The following is a 22,094-nucleotide window of genomic DNA, read 5'->3' on the forward strand; positions in this document are numbered from 1 at the left end:
TAAGCCACTACCTTAACGTGAATTGGACATGCAAATGGCACCCAACTGAGCTCTATTCAGCTAATAAATGTTAAAGTTTGCACTTGAAGGGAATTGGTTGATAACAAGGAAGGAAGAAAAATGAAAAAAAGGCAGCAAGAAGTGAAGATAATTGTGTAAATCCGATGTTACCACCTTGAAGCTAAGAAGAATGAAGATCAAGGGAAATGAACACAATGACATTAAGGGGGAGTGTTGAAATGCACTTACGTTACGTTTTGTTAATGTCTTGAATTGCTTATATTTTGTAACTAGAATGAATGGGAGCTTTGACAAGTTAATCCATGCACAATTTGATGATGCACTGGGTATATCACCAAGATGTGTGTGTGTGTTATAGTTGGGGTGTACTTCAGAATTTCTCTCGCAGGTAATTGTTGAGAGTATAATCCTGTGAAAAGAAGGGACTTTGCACGAGCAAGTGAGTTGAGCTAATCCCATATTGCCATTTGGTTTTATGGTGGAACCTCAACTTTCTTCAATTATTGTCGTAGGAGCAACTTTTTCCAAGATCCCACCCAATGTGAATCGCTTTTCCAATATGTAAAGTTAGTATTAATGTAAAACTAGACTAGTGGTTTATTGTGTTAATTAATGAACTCGATTCGTTGATTTTTAAGTCTATTCTACCCGATATGAACATTTGTTATAGACAACAATGAACTTATCCATGGGGTTTATTGTGTTAATTAATGAACCCGATTCATTGATTTTTAAGTCTATTCTACCCGATATGAACATTTGTTATATACAACAATGAACTTATCCATGGGGTTTATGAGATTGAAGAATCTATAACAGTAACAGAGGTTCAGTTCAGGGTTTATGAGATTAGTGGAACCTTTAACAGAGTTCGATATGTGGGTTTGTGGCCACTAGTACTACGGTTTAGTGATATTCCTCTTTGCTTGTAAGTGAGAGGTCTTAGGTTTGATTCTCACCAAAGGCGAATTTGAACCACATCATTGTTAGCTCATTGAGGCTAAGCCCACCCCTCTCCCCTTAGTGTAGATAATATCGTCTGTTCAAAAAAAAAAAAGTGGGTTTTGTGATAAAATTTCGTTATTTGCTAACACTAATAAACACAAACTCGAATCATTAACAAAATGTTTGTTGTTGGCACTCCACAAAAAATATCTCGTATCTTACTTAATAAAAAAGAAAAAGAAAATGAGAAATGCATGGGGATTAGTTTGCTAATAATAATTCTGAATCAGCTTGTTAGAAGTTATAAATTATAGTACTACAATTTTGTTTTTGGTGATTGTTGTAACAACAATAATATTGCCAGCATTTGCAACCGGATTAACCCTTTCTCCATCGGAATCATCCTTTTCTTCATCGGAATCACTTTCAACTTCAATCGTGTATCTGCCAGAATGCAGCAGCATCGGATTTGACAAGATCTATGGGAAAGAAATTTACTATAATATTCTCTATGAAGACAATGTGGACATCGAACCAGGTTGCTGCCTTGAGCTTTTAAGAGAGGGCTTACCATGCCACAAAGCATTGGTGAAAAGAGCTCTTAAACCACCAGTTGGAAAAGGTGCTGGCACATTAGGATTCTGGAGTATTTGGCCGAAGGCGGAATTTGGTGCACCGTTCCTTGAACTCCTTCTCGGCTATCTCACATTCCCTCTCTGAGGAGTCGGAGAAGCGCCATCGGCTCTAAAGTGAGCGAGAAACAAGGAATGGCATAGGGCACCCTTAGAGATAGCCCAGTTGACGAGCCAGGAAATTGGGATGATATACTTCCCAGCTTCATCGACGAGCTTCGCAACCATAGGGTAGGTCACGAGTTATGATGAATGATCCCCAGGATTTTCGAAGATCAGCTTCCTCAGCTTTTTCCTATGCCGATTGTGGAAGGATGATGGAAGATGGGTATGTCCAACAACGGCATATTTGGAATTCATCGTCTGACAGGTCCTCTAGGCCGAAGAAATACGTGTGAGTAGGAATCGGGCATGAGGCTAGCTCAAGACCCATTGCTTCAGAGGAATTGAAGCTTGGAACTTCTAGTCGCAACATTGAGAAATAGACCTGCAGCCAAAGTTGGAAGACCCAGAGTGGGTCATTTTGGTAAGGGTTGATTTTCGCTACGATAGCTTCGGCCAAGCACCTGGTGAGGTTGGCAAGAATGGCTGGACTAAAGGTCAGGACATGATCGCTGGCCAAGGCTTCGGCGACGGGCATGTTCTTGGCTAGACACTTATTCGTCTTAACACAAAAGGTGTACTTGTTGTACCAATATAATAAGAAGGCCCCGTTTCCCCCTTCCGAGTCTACGAAGTGGGTGATCAAGGTGTTGTAATTGAAAAAGTTCTTGTGCAGTTTATGCGTGTCCTTTTTCGACGGCTTTTGGTTTCCTTTCATCAAGGCTTTAATGGCACTTTCTTCGAAGATTGTCTTCAGGTCCAGGTCAAATTTATACCCAAAGAAAGAAGTGTCGATTGAAAGGTCGGTGGGAGAGGTGCCAAGTATGGCAGTAATGACCAGCACCGTTGGACTAAGGGGGTCGAGGGGAAGAACCATCGTGTTGGTGACCGAGCACCAAAAGCTAAGGGCAACCATCACAAGTTCTCGATCCAAGTTCATCTTGATGGTCGAGAGTTTGGTGGCATAAAAAATGCCGAGAGATTTCCATTCGTCGCCAAAGTATGGCTTCATTCGAATGACCCAAGCAGCCCAGGTCGCAGTGGTCGAGGACTAGACACCTTAGGGTTTAGTCGATTCCTATTTCGACCAATCATACCCTTGGAACAAAGCTTTCAGGCAGTGAACCTTCAACATTTCGATGATGACTTCTGGAACATCATCCTTGGAAAGTGGGCCAAGGGTTTGGTGGAAAGTACTTGGCTCATCCTCGAATTAGATGGTTTTGATATTGTTCCGATCAGTGATGTTACGACACTTATCGCATTTCTCGGCGAACTTGATAATGAAAGTATTGGCAACCATTGAGGAAGATAAAGGTTTTTTTGGGTTTCAAAGTATGGTTTCTTTTCTGAGTTTAGGAGCAAATGGCAAGAGATTTGAGATATTTGAAAGCGTGAAGATCTGAATGAAGCAGAGTTGGATATTTATAGGCATTTAGGAAAAAGATCAATGATTTTATTTTTAAAGAATAAGGGGTAGATTCGACCACAATATTATGTAATCATGATGGATATTCAGAGAATCCAAATGAAGAAGCAGAAAAGCTCGTGTATTGAGGATGCATGATTACGTGTGACATCGAGTTTTATGGCGAAGGGACGTTTTAGTGCTCGCACGACTCAAGGATGCTGAAAAGCTCACGAATCAAGGCTGCACGATTGCATATGACGGTGATTATGGCGAAACGACGTTTCAGTGTCTGCATGCCTTAAGGGTCATTATTAAGAGATATATATGCTAAGAAGATGCCATGTGGCAGGGAGTCTGACATGATTAAAATCGTGCAATCGTACTCCATAAATGTGCCTGAATGGTTGGGAGATTTGAGGTTTCTTAGTGTCCGTTAGGAATATGTTGAGGGTCAATTTTGGTTATTCAAGGTCGAAGTTTGGCCAAGACTTGTAGGCCGAAGACCTTAGAAGAAGGGGCAATGTTTGGGCCCAAAATATTATTTTGCGCCAAGCTTAGAGTTGTTTTTTGCCTAGTAGTCTTCTTCTAGAATTATTATGGACCGTCTAGTCATCATGGGCCATCCGGTCAGGATTGACCGAATCCTATTACAGGACAGATTGGTTTAGATAGGGATGGAGTAGTCGAAACCTAGTGCAATTAGGAGTCTTAATAAACTAAGATGCTGAGACTTAGGAAATGAATCTGGTTTGTTAATTAGCTCGGTTCATAGTCATTTTGGAGTTAGGATTGGCCGAAACCTTATCAAATTAGGTTAAGGAGTTCTAATCCGAATATGATTTTAGCTCGGCTATGAATGGTTTCGCTACAATAAATAGATGAGGGAGTGTACATTCAAAAGCCCCCTCCAATTCAACACATAAATTGCTCTGCGCAAATCTTCTCAACAACATTTGAAATTTTATCCTCTTCCCATTTCTTCCACCAACACATCTTTAGTTTGGATAAACAGCACTGTGAAAGCAACTGGCGACATTTTCAGTCTGGATAAATAGCATTGGAGTCGTAGAATCAGCCGATCAAGGAGCACATTCAGTTTGGATAAACAACACTGCTTTGAGACCGACTAGTTATTTATCCAAGTCTTGGTCGACAAGGACTTTCGAGTTCCTATTGGTAAAGGTCATCTCATCAACCTTCTCGGCGAAGTGAGGTGTTACAGGTTACTAGGCCTGACACATTGAAAGCCGAGTTGTTTTATGATTGGATATTCATAAATGAGTTTCAGAGTTAGGCATTCTGATAGCCGATTCACATTTACTATCAAGACATACATCTCTTTCGAGAACTTGTGTCCATATAGCCTGGTGCCAGTTCGGCATGCTTATACTCTTACGAATATAATCATCGTGACCGAACCCGGCTTCGACGATTCATGAACTTCACAGGACCAATAGCCTTGTCTTTAGGCTCTAGAACCCAAAGGCCGAGACACGTTCCTTCCTTGATCTCAATCGCAGGATCAAGAAGTCAGCAATGCGCTCAACACAACATCAACACATTTTACTCCTTGGTCGAGTTGGCACACACCGCACATAACTGAAGGACATAGTTAGCTTATTAGTTACTCGACTTGCGCGTTACGTAGGCTTGGTAGTTTTTAGAGTAAGCAAATTGTAAATAGATTAAGTTTAGATATGGCTCGATTGAGTCTTTAGTGGACTAAAATTGTCAAGGATAAAGATGGTATTTGTTTAGATGCGAATTATTCTAAAGATCAAAATTCATTTTGATTAGATAAAGATGAATTAACCTCACAAAAGGACTAAGTTCATAATCCTGGTTTGAATCAAAGAGGTTCAGACTAGATAAAGGTGACTAAAGAGGGGATAAAAGGAGATAAAGAAAGAATTATTTAGGTAACTGGCTAGTGACACAGTTCTATCAAGACTTTACCTCAGCAAACCTGATTATTCTTCAAAACCATCCTTATAAATAAAAGAGTTTACTGCAACATGATATGCCCCATTCAACTCAACAAACAACTCAAAATGCTCTACGCGAAATCTTTCTCCCTTGAGAAAAATACTAACTATTGTAATTAACCCGCCTGCCAACACACCTTCAGTTTAGATAAGTAAACATCACTGTTTTGACAACCAACGATATCTTCAGTTTGGATAAGTAAACAAAAATGGAGCTGTAGAACCAGACGATTTAGTAGAACCTTCAGTTTGGACAAGTAAACAACATTGCTACTGGTCGGTTGGTTATCTATCCAAGTCTCAGTCGGCGAAGAGTTCTCAATTCTTTTGCATAATGAGGTTACTTCATTAACTTCCCAGTGGAGTGAAGTGTTCTATAATTGGTTACTCTCATGTGCATTTTGCAATTTGGCATTCAGATGGCCGAACCATGTTCATGAAATGCATATCTCATTTGAATGCATGTGACCTTACAACCTAATACTAATTTTGCACACCTATATTCTCATGAATATAGTCGAAGTGGCATAACCTGTTGCAGGAGATCTTGAACTTCGCAATGAACATGGCGACATTTTCTTTAGGTTATAAAACCCAAGGCCGAGACAGTTCCATCCTTTGCCATAGTTGCTTAAATACAAAAGTTAGCAGCGCATTCAACACCATCACCACCACATCTATTCTACACACCCGACTGAGCTTGATCGCAAATCGGCACGCCCTCATTCACATGAGGAACATTAGCTCATATTTACTCGGCCTGCATTGCTACGTAGCCTTTGGAATTTTGAGGGTCAAGATTTACACAAGAATTAAAAAAGAACATTAATCAGGAGGGGAAAAGATAGGATGAAAATTTCCTAGACAGAAGGAGACCATATTGTTGTTTTTGCCACATTGGTGCATCATGTGCCAGATGCAGGCGAAAAGTGCAGATTACTTTCTAGGTGATATCAGGAGGGTGCTTCTCAATTTTAATCATTAAAACCCATTTTGCTAAACCCTTAATCCTAAACCCTAATGTTGTATCTTTCTCTCCTTTTCCTTGTTGGGATTTTCATTTATCTCACCCATGCTATCCTTCTTAATTTCATATATGTATTGAATGTAAGGTAATCGTCATTTCCACATTCGCTTTAGTTTTCAGGCAGCTTTGTGATCACCAGTTTGAGAACTTAGAATCTACTTCCATAGAGAATTTGGATTGAAGAGCTTTACTTTGCACTCGGTCTCCGGCTAGAGATAATATGTCAGTCAGAACCAGATGTCTCACCGGTTTAGGCCCTAAATATGATGACATCATCCCCAAGGTTCGAGAGTCTCAACCCGAATACCTCCATGGACAAGTGAACATGAGCTACAACCAATACATACAAGTCTTCAGCTCTAGCTGCCATTGACTACTTTGTGTCTCTGAGCTAGGGTTATGTCTTTGTATTGTACTCACATTGTGGAAAGTGGGCCAAGCAATGCAGGCAAGCATTTCCATGTGTAAAGTAATGAAACTAACAGGGTCACCTTGCCTACAGGGGACACAGAAAATTTATAGAGCCGAGCAGGCGAGCAATGCTGGCTCTTTTCGAAGATTCTTCCAGTAGTGAAACCGATATGTGATTGCATATAGTGCATGTGTAAATTGAACTTTTCTGTTTGTTCAAGCGGTAAATTGAATTTTTCGAGCCTTATATTTCCAGAAGGAAAAATTAGTAAACATCTGAGCTCTTTCTAGTTTGAACTCAGGTTTGAAAACTCTGAAAACTCAGTGTGACCTCTTTGTAGTACTAATTAAATTGCGAAACAAAATTGAAAACTCAGTTTGGATTTATTTGCATTTTTATATTTTATGAAGTGTAACCTAACCTAAACTGTCCTACACAAGTATTCTTACCATGATATAACAGATGGATACCACAAATTGAACAGAAAATTCTTAATAGCATACATAAATTGTTTAAAGTCACACATGCGATGCGAGAGTCTTGATTATAGAAAAATATGAAGTACGTACTACATAAAACCGAAATGATAGATTATGTAACTAAGTCGATCTACTAATTGCAGCACTGTTGTGGTTGAAATCACGGAACCACTTAGCTGATTGCTTGGGGTAGCGCTTGTAGTTGTCATTAAAATCAACGTAATAGAGTCCAACTTGTTGAGACAACCCTATACCCCATTCAAAGTCATCGAACAGAGCCCAACAAAAGTATCCTTTGACATTTGCTCCATTCCTGCGATAAATAAGAACGTGATTATACATTGAGTCGATTTATGTTAATTAAGAAGTTATATCACTTACTTCATTGCCTTATTGAGCCAATACAAATGCCGAGCGATGTAGGAGATTCGATTTGGGTCTTTTGCTTGTTCATCGAGCGGAAGTCTGTCATTTCTTGGATTACCATATCCTATAAAAGTTACAGCAGATGTAACAATTCATGTTAACGTTCTGTGATAACTTCCATTACTAATTAGATACTTTCCAACATATGTGGATTAACTGAAGCATAAGTTAGAAATCCAACCATTTTCGGAAATGTAGATTTGTGGGCTACGATATTCATTCTTCACATAGTTCATGAGCTTCTGCAGCCCTTGTGGCCAATGGTTCTCGGACTGTACCACAAGGAAAATGTAAGCACAAGTTTCATTCAAGAAAGCTTCAAGAATTGTGATAAAAAAAGCAAGAACATAAAAGGTTAGAAGTTTCTTACCACACCAGGAACATCTTTCATATCTGCAATAACCAAACAAATCAAGAAACATAAAAGGTTAGAACCTATACTTATGCTTGATTTGTTTTATTTATTTTCTCCCATTACGGCTATGACAAGTACTGTATTTGACCTTTTTCTTCCGCCCATGAATCGAAGGAATAGCTCAGATTCTCTGCAGGAGGAGGAGGCCTATATTTCGCATGAACTGATTCATAATAGTTTATCCCAACAAAGCCTAAATTCCCCTTGACAAGAGATTTCTCTTCAGCGGAAAATGTGGGCAGCCTTTCCTTCACCAGCTCTTTCATGCTTTGTGGGTATTTTCCAAATACCAACGGTCCCATAAACCTAATGCAAATTCAACAAGAAGCTAATATTAATCAACTGCTAATGAAATTAAATTAATTAATGGACTTCTTAAAGTTATCATTAGTGGTTATACAGACCATCCTAGATAAAAATCAAACAGTCTCTTTGCTGCAGCTTGATCTTCCTGTGAATTAGAATATGGCTTAAAATACTTAGTAGCAAGGACGATTCCGATCTCTCCATTTTGCTCTACCTGCAAGACGACATTCAAAACAAACTTTATCAAGATTCCTTCAATGAGTTTTGAACTTTGAATAGAGATGAACGTGGTTTCTATAAGTTTAACCTGGTATCTCTCTTTATATAGCTTCACAGCAGTGGCGTGAGCAAGGATGATGTGATGGGCAGCAATGTAAGGCTCTGTGGACGAGTTACCACCAAAGTTACAGGGACCGACGGGCACCATACATCGAGGTGGAGATCCCAACCCACAACGTCCTTGTGGAAGCGAGCACCTTCCTGGTGGGGCAATCCCAATCTCGTAGCCATATTGTGCAAGAACATTTGGCTCATTAATGGTGAACCAATGCCTAACTCTATCACCAAACAATTTGAAACAGAGCTCAGCATAATCGCTGAAGTCTTTCCTGCAAACACAGACCATCTTACTTACAGGATGCAGATAGATTCCATGGATATATAAAAGATTAAGCACAAGAAGGAGAAAGCATGCATAAAGTAGAAGAAGGGAAATATACGACGAGCCACAATAATCATTAGAGGCTCGAGTTTGCTTTTCATACACAGTCATGTTCGCAATATCAGATAGATAGATGAAGTGATTTATTAAATTAAACGAACTGAATTTCGAAATAAACATTACATGATAATTCTACAAGATTAAACTTACACAAACATGTGATTCATCAAGCCTCCATACTTCTCTTGCAGAACTTGGGGCAAGTCAAAGTGATAGATCGTGACAAAAGGCTCAATGCCTGCATTAGGACACAAGAAACACGTTAAATCAAACACATCCTTGAGAAAATTTGAAGCGTAAACAAGAAACTCAAGTTACAAATGTTGAATTATGGCCAAAACAAGCCATCACCTTTCGGCTAATAAAGAAATCAAAAGAAAAAAAAGGTGAAAGACAAATGATGATGTTTCTTCTTTTGTGGTTTTTTATTACCATAATTATTGTTGTTGTTCGGGTAGAAGAGAAGAAAGGGTGAGCTCATTTTTTAGATGAGAGCAGAAGAGAGAAGTGTGAGCTGCAGAGAAAAGGAGTGCATCAGAAAAATAGAAAGGGTGCAGCAACCCTTCGTTGAAGAGAAGAAGAAAGTGCTCTTCTTTTTGTTAGCAATCATCCATCATAATTGTTGTTGTAATAGCTTTGAGCTATATGTATAGAGAAGAAATTATACATTATATTTCTTTCTCTATTTGTTTCTGTGGTGTGTGAGAGCTATTGGGTGTATTGGGTTATTTGGGTTGTGAGATTGCCAACACTTTGTAAACTCCCATTTGGTTGATAGTGGATTATTGGGTGAGCTCCTACTGCTCCGAGGACGTACTCCAGTTACACTGACTGTTGAGGAACCTCGTTAAAATCTTGGTGTTCTTTTATATTTTGTTCTTGCATTTTCATTTGATAAATTTCCTGTGGGTTAGCTTGAGTTGGTTCCAACGGGTTTGGTGCTATCCTAGCACAACAATTGGTATCAGAGCACTGGTTGCTCTTGGGTACTGTCTAGTTGCCAAAGATGTCAGACGGGCAAGATGAAAATCCTTTTGGAAGCAGCTCCGGGTTTGCAAGAACGACGGTGCAAAATGCAAAGTTCGAAGTGGAAAAGTTTGATGGCACAAACAACTTCGGGATGTGGCAATGTGAGGTCAAAGATGTGTTGGCTCAACAAGATCTACTTGCCGCGTTGGGAGAGAAGCCGGAAACTATGTCGAAGCCGGAATGGGAAAAATTAAATTTGTGGGCTTGCTCTTCAATTCGGTTATGCCTTGCAAAAACTCAGAAGTATTTTGTGATGCGGGAGACATTAGCAAGTGTGTTGTGGCAAAAATTGGAAGACAAGTATATGACGAAGAGTGCAGAGAACCGGCTACACTTGAAGAAAAAGCTCTACCGCTTCCAATACAAAGAAGGTACAAAAATGATTAGACACCTTGATGCTTTTAATAAGTTGATTGCCGACTTGTTAAATTTAGATGAGGATATTAAGGATGAAGATAAGGCCTTAATATTGTTGAATTCCTTGCCGGACTCTTATGAGCATTTTGTTACCACTATTATGCATGGTAAAGAAACTGTGAAATTTGAAGATGTGTCAAATGCCTTGATGAATTATTAAATGAGGCATAGAGATAAAAATCATGATAGTACCTCTGAAGCTTTATTTGTTAGAGGTAGATCATCGGAGAGGAGATCATCTTCTAGTAGGAAAAAATCAAAGTCTCGACCTAGAGGAAACTCTAAAGGTAGAAAACCTTTGGAAAGGGATGAATGTGCCTTTTGTCATAATAAGGGTCATTGGAAGAAAGATTGTCCTAGGTTGAAAACCAAAGGCAAAGAAAGTTCTGAAGCTAATGTTGCTGAGGTTGAAACAGATTTTTCTGATTTTGCTTTAACCACTTCCTCATCATTTGATTGTGCTACTAAGTGGGTGTTGGATACGGGTTGTACTCATCATATGACTCCTCACAAGGATTGGTTTTCAAGCTTGAAAGAGTTTGATGGTGGCGTTGTGTTCATGGGAGATGACAATCCTTGCACAACAAAAGGGATTGGTACAGTTCGTTTGAAGTTGCATGATGGCATGGTTAAAGAGTTGACAGGTGTTCGGTATGTACCGAATTTGAAGAAAAATCTTATTTCTTTGGGTACTTTGGAATCCAAGGGTTTCAGGTTTCATTCAGATGGACAAACATTGAAAGTTACTTATGGTGCACTTGTTGTGATGAAAGCTCCTAGATGTGGCCATTTGTATTTATTGCAGGGAAGCACTGTGACAGGTGAAGCATCTGTAGTCTCTGAGAATATGGGCACATCTGATTCAGATACTACTAGACTGTGGCATATGAGATTAGGCCATGCCGGTGAGAAAGCTCTACAAGGGCTTGTGAAACAAGGTCTTCTAAAAGGTGCCACGACTTGTAAGCTTGATTTCTGCGAGCATTGTGTCTTGGGGAAGCAAACTAGAGTGAAGTTTGGTACTGCTGTACATCAGACGAAGGGCATTCTTGATTATGTGCATTCGGATGTTTGGGGTCCTACAACGACTCCCTTTTTGAGTGGTAGACATTGGTTCGTGACCTTTGTTGATGATTATTCAAGAAGGTCTTGGGTTTACACTATGAAGCACAAGAGTGAGGTGTTAAGCATTTTCTTAGGTTGGAAGAAAATGGTTGAGAACCAGACTGGGAGAAAGATTAAGATTTTGAGATCGGATAATGGTGGTGAATATACATCCGATCCTTTCTTTAAAGTTTGCAAAGAAGAAGGAATTGTGAGACATTTTAGTGTTCGGGGAACTCCACAACAAAATGGAGTTGCAGAAAGATTGAATCGAACCTTGCTTGAGAAGGTTAGATGTATGTTGTCTCAGTCGGGTTTAAGCAAGTCATTTTGGGCAGAGGCAGTTAATTATGCATGTCACATCATCAACCGGTTACCCTCAGCTGCTATTCAGGGTAAGACACCAATGGAGGTATGGACTGGAAAACCTTCTTCTGATTATGACTATATCCGTATTTTTGGTTCACCTGCTTATTTTCATGTGACTGAAAATAAACTTGATCCTAGAGCCAAAAAGGCTATCTTTCTTGATTTTAGTAGTGGTGTCAAAGGTTACAGGTTGTGGTGTCCAGAGATGAAGAAACTGGTAATTAGTAGAGATGTGACATTTGATGAAGAAAGTATGTACAAAGGCTCTGAGAATAATGTGAAAGATGTCCAACAGGTGGAGTTTGAGAAAGTTGCCTCTGGTACTTCAAATCCTATTTCCGCTGATGTCGAAGCCACTACAAGTGAAGAAGTTGGAGACCATGAGGATGTTGAAGAAGTCGAACTTGAAGATTCCATTCAAGTTGAAGAGGAAGTTTCACCTCAAGAGTCTATTGCCAAGAATAGAGGAAAGAGACAAATTACCAAGCCAGCTCGGTATAGTGACTATGTTTCTTTTGCTCTTCCTATTATCACTGATGAGATTCCATCTAATTTCGAGGAAGCCATTGAGAGTGAGGAGAAGAAGAGGTGGTGCAATGCCATGGGTGATGAGATGAATTCTCTCTTGAAGAACAAGACTTGGGAGTTAGCTAAATTGCCTAAGGGCAAGAAAGCTATCGGTTGCAAATTGGTGTATGCCAAGAAGGAAGATGCTGATGAGAAAAGCAATGTGAGATTCAAAGCAAGATTAGTTGCTAAAGGGTATGCACAAAAGGAGGGCATTGACTACAATGAAATCTTTTCTCCGGTTGTGAAGCACTCCTCAATTCGCATTATGTTAGCTCTTGTTGCACAGTATGATCTTGAGCTTGTGCAACTTGATGTGAAGACGGCTTTCCTACATGGTGATTTGAATGAAGAGATTTATATGTGTCAACCGGATGGGCATATAGTGAAAGGGAAGGAAAATTTGTTTTGCAAATTGAAGAAATCGCTTTATGGCTTGAAGCAATCTCCAAGGCAATGGTATTTGAGGTTTGATAAATTTATGAGAGGCCAAAATTATTCTAGAAGTCAATATGATCATTGTGTGTACTTCAAGAAGTTGCAAGATGGGTCTTTCATTTATTTATTGATATATGTTGATGATATGTTGATTGCCTCAAAGAATGTTGAAGAGATTGAGAAATTGAAGAAACAAATGAAGAATGAGTTTGAGATGAAAGATCTTGGTGAAGCAAAGAAGATCCTTGGCATGGAGATCACTAGAGATAGAGAGAAGGGTTTGGTCAGTTTGAATCAAAGACAATACCTTGAGAAGTTGATTCGGAAGTTTGGAGTTCATGATTCAACCAAACCGGTTAGTACCCCTTTGGCTCCTCATTTTAAATTGAGTTCTCTACAATGTCCTAAAAATGATAAAGAGAAGCTGCAAATGAAAAATATACCATATGCAAATTTGGTTGGTAGTTTGATGTATGCAATGGTATGCTCTAGACCGGATATTGCTCATGCAGTTGGCATGGTGAGTCGATATATGCATAATCCAGGTAAAGAGCATTGGCAAGCAGCTAAGTGGATATTGAGATATCTCCATGGTACTCGAGATGTTGGTTTATGCTTTGAGAGAGATGACTCTGGTATTGGTCATTTTGCAGTTGGTTATGTTGATTCAGATTATGCAGGTGATCTGGATGGAAGGAAGTCTACTACAGGCTATGTGTTTACTATGGCTAAAGGACCAGTTTGTTGGAGGTCCATTTTGCAGTCGTCTGTTGCCTTGTCTACTACAGAGGCTGAATATATGGCAGTTGCTGAAGCTATAAAGGAGGCCATTTGGATACATGGGCTGATTAGAGATTTGGGGGTTGATCAGAAGCAGGTGGAGGTACATTGTGATAGTCAGAGTGCCATTTATTTGGCTAAGTATCAGGTTCATCATGTGAGGACCAAGCACATAGATGTGCGTTATCACTTTGTTCGTGAAATTGTTGGTGAAGGGGAAATCATTCTCCAGAAGATTCCAACTAAAGACAACCCCGCTGATATGTTGACTAAGGTTGTTGGTGTAGCCAAGTTTGTTCACTGTTTGAACTTGGCTCACATTTTGCCTATATAAAGAAGGCGTTGAGCAGTAGGAGTTTTGGAGCATTTGGCTCGGCATGAGTTGTTCTCTTGCTAGTGTTTGGGAGTGATTTTTTGGGTCAATTGTGTTGGTTGGCTTATCATGGCGTTTTCGGAATTTGGCCAAGGTGGAGATTGTTGAATTATGGCCAAAACAAGCCATCACCTTTCAGCTAATAAAGAAATCAAAAGAAAAAAAAGGTGAAAGACAAATGATGATGTTTCTTCTTTTGTGGTTTTTTATTACCATAATTATTGTTGTTGTTCGGGTAGAAGAGAAGAAAGGGTGAGCTCATTTTTTAGATGAGAGCAGAAGAGAGAAGTGTGAGCTGCAGAGAAAAGGAGTGCATCAGAAAAATAGAAAGGGTGCAGCAACCCTTCGTTGAAGAGAAGAAGAAAGTGCTCTTCTTTTTGTTAGCAATCATCCATCATAATTGTTGTTGTAATAGCTTTGAGCTATATGTATAGAGAAGAAATTATACATTATATTTCTTTCTCTATTTGTTTCTGTGGTGTGTGAGAGCTATTGGGTGTATTGGGTTATTTGGGTTGTGAGATTGCCAACACTTTGTAAACTCCCATTTGGTTGATAGTGGATTATTGGGTGAGCTCCTACTGCTCCGAGGACGTACTCCAGTTACACTGACTGTTGAGGAACCTCGTTAAAATCTTGGTGTTCTTTTATATTTTGTTCTTGCATTTTCATTTGATAAATTTCCTGTGGGTTAGCTTGAGTTGGTTCCAACGGGTTTGGTGCTATCCTAGCACAACAACAAAAATTACATGGCGCAAAGCAGTACTAGGTTACTAATTAATAAACTTTCAGAAGTGAAGTTTATTTACCATTTCTTATTAATTCGTTGATCAGACGATTGTAATGATCTACACCAAGTTGGTTAACTCCACCACTTATGCTTCCCTCTGCATAGGTTTCATCAACATGAGCCCCCATCATCTTGTTATAAAGGATTAAATTAACTTAAACAAGTAGAAGATAAAGAAGAATGAAATTAAAACTAAAGCAAATGGACGAGAAAGAAAGGAAGCTTACTTGGTAAAATTCTACTCCAGGAAATGGAGAATCTATAGGAGTTCACTCCAAGCTCCTTGACAAGCTGAATGTCCTCCTAAATTCAGATTATTCCATACAATACATTAGTTTAAATTCTCAAAACAATTAATTATTTGCATTGTCAAAGATGTTTTGACCCTTTTTGCTACTCACCATGTATCGTCTGTATCCATCAATTGCCTTAGAGAATTTCTTACTGTCTCGAATCGCACCTGCAACTGATACTTGTGAGATGAGGATTCCAATATATTGTAACATCCACATTGACCAACGGAGAGGGGGTGATGTGCCTTATATATACATGGCCACCTCCTATAGCACGAGGTCTTTTGGGAACTCACTAGCTTCAGATTCCATCGGAACTCCGAAGTTAAGCGAGTTCGGGCGAGAGCATTCCCAAGATAAGTGACCCACTGAGAAGTTTTCGTGTGAGTTCCTAGAAACAAAACCGTGAGGGTGTGGTCGGGGCCCAAAAAGGACAATATCATGCTACGGTGGAGCTGGGACTGGGATGTGACAGAATGGTATCAAAGCTACTCTGCCGTGTGAAGCGAGTGTGCTGACGAGGACGTCGGGCCCCTAAGGGGATGGATTGTAACATCCCACATCGACCAACGGAGAGGGAGTGATGTGCCTTATATGTACATGCCCATCTCGATATAGCACGAGGCCTTTTGGGAACTCACTGGCTTCGGGTTCCATCGGAACTCCGAAGTTAAGTGAGTTTGGGAGAGAGCAATCCTAGTATGGGTGACCCACTATGAAGTTCTCATGTGAGTTCCTATAAACAAATCTGTGAGGGAATGGTAAGTCTAAAGCAGACAATATCATGTTATGGCGGAGTCGAGACTGGGACGTGACATATATGAACAAAAGATAATGAAAGTTAAGTCAACCTGGGAGTATTTTGGCACGATGATCCCAGACACTTGGGGATCGCCCTTCTTCTTCGACTGCCCCTTCCGTCTGCACAACATCACATTAATATGTTTACTTTTAGTGATCGTTTAGAAGAAAGTATGAGGCTATACATGTATCATAGTTTGAAATTGCATTGCATAAGGCGTCGCGTGGGAGGTTCTACGATGCAATGTCGTGCTATGTAGCGATTTCCCGTAAGGTATTCGAGACTTGCAATGCGTAAAATAGTAATGAATAAATATACAATACTTGCACCAAAACACATAATTTAACAATAATTTCATATTAATGCATAATAAACTACCAAAATACATATGGTTCAAGTTCAACAACACAATATAAAATCAAAATATTCCAAACATAATGATGATCTTATAAAGATAATTCACAAAGTTACAAACTATTCATAAACCAATTACATAAAGAAAAACTAGACTTTTATCATATCCTCATCAAGAATATCATCACCATGCAAACTATGGAGATAGAAGTAGGAGTAATAGGGGGGACAGAAGGACTAGGAGCGGTAGGATCACGAGGCATTTGGTGTGGTATATGGTGGAAGATCGCTAAAAAATTGAACCTTTTTTTAGACCGTGATATTTTTGAGTTACATCACAAAATCTTTTTGGCGGTGCAATATAGCGCATACGTGTGTGTGTATATATATGTATGAGTAAATTGACCATTTTTAACATCAATGTATGTACCTGAGCAGCTGAAGTGCCAACTCCAATGAAAAAATCAACCGGAAAATCAGCCCGGTGAATGTTGAGTTCAAGAGTGGGTGCAGCACTGCTTGAGTTCATCACCTCAACTGCAACAACGCCATTTAATTGTGCTAAGTAGAAAACTTGATTGATCACCATATGATGAAAGGGTAAACATATAAGGCATAGGCAGAGAAAAAGACTGGCAAAAGAGTTGCACAATTACACAGGGCAAGTGATTGACATCAATTGAAACACAAGTTATCTGAAAGTGTCCAAGACAACACTATCGATCGTTGATCATATGATTGTAAACAGAAAATTTTATTATTAGCATTATCTGACTCTAGGAAAAAACATTACAAGTTGTTGCACTCTAAAAAAGAATGAACACCTAAAGGACTACAAGTAAATAAGATTGTTCATGGACACGAGACTCAACAAGATTGAATCAACAGATTTTTCACGACAATCACAAACTAAAAATTAAAAACTAAACGAACAGGTACGAACGCTTAAACATAAGAATAGAAGAACAGTTTTGAACAAGGATATTTGGAATAACCGTCAACAAAAGAAAGCAACACAAACAACTACTATATATCTTTTAAAAATGCTTGAAGATTTTTACTGAGTACGTAGTTTGATGTTTCGACAATACAGTAGTTTCACTCAAGCTTAAGAGAGGACATGAAAAAGATGATAAAAGAAAATGAAAATTTCAAGGCAGGATTAAAGGCAAACCTTGTTGGGCCTCTGCAGATAAAAGCAAAGCTATTAGAAAAATGGCAGCAGCAATGACACAAAGCAACTTCTCTTTCTGCAGCAACATCTTTGTTTTCTTTCTCTCTCTCTCTGCTCTCTTGTTTTGCTCTCAGACGTTTGAAATGGAATGAAGAGGTGGAGGAGCGACTCCACCTTTTATAGTGAAATGCCGCTGGTCTGTATTCTTTCATCACCGTCGGATCTTTTCTCATTTCTTCTCGACCGTTCATCATCCTAGTACTAACATCTTCTGTCTTGTATTTATTTGGTTCCTTAAAATTTTTGTGCGCTAAATTGCTAATCAACATACTTCTACTTCAGCTTCTTCAGTTTGGTTTGGTGCGATAGTTATTGATTATTTAAGATTTTCGTTTAACTTTTAATCGCATTTTATATTATTAAATTGGTCATGAATTCCATTTTATTAAATTATGTGTTCTAAATCGGTTCTGGGTTCGAAAAGTCTTTATTATATTGGTTTTAAAACAAGTTTGCTAATTAACGTTCTCATTGCACTGTAATGTCACATTACTAATGTGCATAACAGAAGGTGCTCAAAAGAATTGAAGTTGAGGAGACTTGAAAGTTCATTCGGTAAATTACTCGATCCAATTCGATACGAAGAGTTACGTGATCCAATTCGACAAGAAGAATTGTATGATCCAATTCGATAAATTGCTCCATAGAGCATATTATTCCGAAAGATTATTGACAAACAAATCCATTAGAGAGAAAATTATATTCCTTTCATTTTCTAATCAATATCATACTATTAATTTAATACAGACATAAAAATATTAGTTGTTTTCATTAATGGTGGTGCTCTCTACACCATTTTTGGTGAAAATGTTTGTGGAACTAATCCTTAGTAAAAACGCAAGTAAATTTTGTAAAACACTTAAAATTCTTTTTGAAAGAAACTCATAACTGACACTTCTTTCAGGAAACACTTCAAGTGATAATTGGAAACCAAATTTTTTTTTTCTCAAAAAGAGCTTTTAGTTATTTTAAAAGTACTTCCAAACAAATCCTAAATATGTACAAACTAGACATTATAGTTTTTTTAATTGTTATTGACACTCCACAAAAATCATCTTATATTCTTTCTTAATAAAAAAGAAAAAGAAAACGAGAAATGCATGGGGGTTAGTTTGAAGTGCTAATAATTTTGAATCAGCTTGTTAAAATTTATAAATTATAGTCCAAATTAAATAACAAAGCAAACCGATCATGAATGAAGAAACGTCATTATAAATTTCTGACTAAATATGAATAAATTAGTTGAACGTTTAGTGATAAGTTATGAAGCGATAACAGTTTAACAATTGGAAATGCATCTTGGTCGTCTTGACAACTCTATAAATTCTTTCCCATCGTAAGTAATAAAAAAAAAAAAAAAACATATATATATACCATCTTTATAAATAATGGCAAGGTTCAACTTTTACCCAAATGGTATTACAATTTTGTTTTTGGTGATTGCTGTAACAATAATAATATCACCAGCACTTGCAACCAGATTAACCCTTTCTCCTTTGGAATCGCCCTTTTTTCATCGGAGTCACTTTCAACTTCAATCGTATATCCGCCAGAATGCGGCAGCCTCGAATTTGACAAGTTTTGTGGGAAACAAATATACTATAAGGCCATCTCCAGCTCATGGCTGGCCAAATGGCTCGTTTTAGCCATCTGGCCTCCAAGATTCTTCAAGATATTAATATTTTAATGAACAGTACTGGACCATATTTACCTCCGTCTCCAATCGAGGGCTAGAGGGCTCATTTTAGCCATTTCACAAAAAACCGTCTCCAACCAAGGGCCAAAGGGCCATAGGGCCAAACATAATTTATTATTTAAAACTTACAACTTAAATTCAAATCCAACGGCTAAATGACGTTAGCTAGCCATTGGATTTGATTTTTTTTTTTTTGCTATAAATAGGGTGGATATTGGGATATAATTCACACAACTTTGAATTCAATCTATTTAAATTCAATCTTTTTCAATTCAATCTCTTTCAATTCAATCTCTTTCAATTCAAGTTTGAAATGAATTCCAACGTTGGATCCTCTTCAGATTCCAACTGGGAGTCCTCATCCAATTCCAAAAGAGAAGCAAAATGGGTACAAATGAGACGAGAAGATGAGGAGTCTTATGAAGAAGTTCAAGTAAGGTGCAACAAACAAAACATAGCAGCAGCCATAACTGCGGCCATGGTGTGTCAGCCAACTCAGGAACAACCTTAATGGGGTGGCTTTATTGCTGGTCACTCTTACAAACCATGAAACAGAGCGATGACGCATGCTAATCTGATGAACAACTACTTCGACCCTAACTCGGTGTACACAGAAGAGGATTTTAGACGTCGCTTCCGGATGAGGCGTCATGTCTTCGAGCGTTTACTTTGTGATGTCCAGTAGGTCAATCCGTACTTTCGACAGAAGCGGGACAGAGCAGGCCACCCTAGTTTCTCATCTCATCAAAAGGTTACTGTTGCACTCCGAATGATGGCCTATGGCTCCCCAACTGATTCGATGGATGAAATCCATGGTATGTCTAAGTCTAAATGCCTTGATACTCTTCAAGAATTTTGTGACACAATTGTTCAGCTTTACAAAAACGAGTACCTCCGTGAGCCAAATCAAGAAGATCTAAATCGGCTCATTCGCAAAGCTGAAGACCATGGGTTTCCGGGCATGATAGGGTCATTAGACTGCATGCATTGGGATTGGAAGAACTGTCCCACCGGATGGCAAGAAGGCTTTAGCGGAAGGTTGAGAAAGCCAACTGTTGTGTTAGAGGCGGTTGCCTCATATGACACATGGATCTGGCATGCCTTCTTTCGAGTCCCTGGATCCCAAAATGACATTACAGTTTTTGGGCGTTCACCCCTCTTCAATAACTGACGGAAGGTAAATCACCTCAACTTGACTACTACATCAACGACCGTCAATACAATATGGGGTATTACTTAGCAGATGACATCTACCCAAAGTGGGCGACACTTGTCCAAGCAATTCCAAACCCTAGGAATGACGCGGAAAAATTGTTTACCTTACACCAAGAGGCATATCGGAAAGATGTTGAGAGAGCTTTTGATATTCTACAAGCACGGTGGAAGATCATTAGCGAACCGGCAAGAGGGTGGAGTTGAGAAAATTTGGACTCCATCATGATGTCTTGCATCATATTACACAATATGATAGTCGAGGATAAGTGAGATGGGTATATTGATGGAGAGTCCGATGACGACCAAGAAGATCCAAATAGATCAAGAAGGGCTCGTGCAAAAATATATGATGAGCCTAATTTGCCTTTCAATCCAAGAACCGGTAGTATCTCTATAGATGAGTACATGATGTGCTATAGAATGATACGTTCTCGTGCCACAAACAAGTACCTACAACAAGATCTTGTTGCACATCTTTAGGCCCAAAGAAGCATGGAGTAGGCATTTACGTTTTATGTTTTTAAATGTTTTTAAAAATGTTGTTTAAGTTTCATGTTGTATAATTTTTGGTTAATGTTATTTAATGTTGTTTCATATTGTTTAATGTTGTTTCTTGTTACTTAATTTAATTTAATGTTGTATAATGGCTTAGGAAGTTATAGGAAAAAAAATAGAATTTAAAAAAAATATGAAACAAATTTTGTGAAATAGAAGTTATAGGAAAAAAAATGGAATTTAAAAAAAATATGAAACAAATTTTGTGAAATAGAAGTTATAGGAAAAAAATGGAATTTAAAAAAAGTATGAATTAAATTTTGTGAAATAAAAGTTATAGGAAAAAAATAGAAGTTATATGAAAAATTTTGTAAATAAAAAATAATAATAAAACTGTAAAAACAAAAGAAAAAAAAATGGCCAGCCCCGGGCTAGCTGGCTCTAGCCCTCCAGCCCTCTCCGATTCCGTGGGGCCCTCCCAGATTCCAGAGTCCTCTGGCCTAGCCCTCGGTTGGAGACGGTTTTCGGCCCTCTGGCCCTCTGGACCCTTCGGTTGGAAATGACCTAATATGCTCTATGAAGACCGTGTAGACATCGAACCAGGTTGCTACCTTGAGCTTATAAGCGAGGGCTTACCATGCCACAAAGCATTGGTGAAAAAAGCTCTTAAACAACCTCTCCCAAATGTAAACAAATTAAAGATGAGTAGAAAACAATGGGATGCTTGTCTTCCAATTGCTAAAGAGTTCGACTACATGAATCCTTGGTAATCTTTACCACACCAAAGGCAGTGTGATGGTCGCGTTGAAAATTCACCAAATATCCGAAGTTTCTTCTACCGTAAAAGAATAATGCTTTATTTGAAATTTAAAATTACAAAAGAATTTTAAAATGATAAAATCTAATTTTCTGAAATTTATCTATTATGCTATTTTGGATGGGGAAGTACTAATTTTCATGGATTCTTAATGACCAGAATTTACCATTTACAGCAATTAAAATCTTTTTAGTTTAAACTCCATTGTTTGAAAGTTGGACACATAAATTTCATTGTCTGAATAATTCCTAGAATTATAAATTTACACAAGAACAAAAAAGAACATTAATCAGGAGGGAAATGATAGGATGAAAACTTCCTAGACAGAAGGAGATCATATTGTTGTTTTTGCCACATTGGAGTATCATGTGCAAGATGCAGGCGAAAATTGCAGATTACTTTCTAGGTGATCTCAGGAGGGTGCTTCTCAATTTTAATC

At 38.5% G+C, this 22,094-nt stretch overlaps 2 protein-coding genes across 2 annotated transcripts; one reads left to right on the forward strand and one right to left on the reverse strand.

The window, feature by feature from the left end:
• Positions 1–7,134: 7,134 nt before the first annotated feature.
• On the reverse strand, positions 7,135–17,460 carry LOC103455137 (beta-glucosidase 13-like). The gene is made up of 12 exons (XM_070811820.1): positions 17,373–17,460; positions 16,629–16,735; positions 14,977–15,052; positions 14,769–14,846; positions 9,033–9,120; positions 8,469–8,769; positions 8,260–8,375; positions 7,944–8,161; positions 7,811–7,833; positions 7,622–7,712; positions 7,396–7,504; positions 7,135–7,327 (listed from the first exon to the last, which is right to left on the reverse strand). Exons 1-12 carry the CDS (start codon positions 17,458–17,460, stop codon positions 7,135–7,137), a joined length of 1,488 nt encoding a protein of 495 aa, XP_070667921.1.
• A 2,440-nt stretch (positions 17,461–19,900) lies between these two features.
• On the forward strand, positions 19,901–20,299 carry LOC139191244 (uncharacterized). Its single transcript, XM_070811821.1, has one exon. The coding sequence runs from the start codon at positions 19,901–19,903 to the stop codon at positions 20,297–20,299; it is 399 nt and encodes a 132-aa protein (XP_070667922.1).
• The last annotated feature ends 1,795 nt before the right edge of the window (positions 20,300–22,094 follow it).

This window comes from Malus domestica, chromosome 14, assembly GCF_042453785.1.
Source record: "Malus domestica chromosome 14, GDT2T_hap1".
NCBI classification, from domain to species: Eukaryota; Viridiplantae; Streptophyta; class Magnoliopsida; order Rosales; family Rosaceae; genus Malus; species Malus domestica.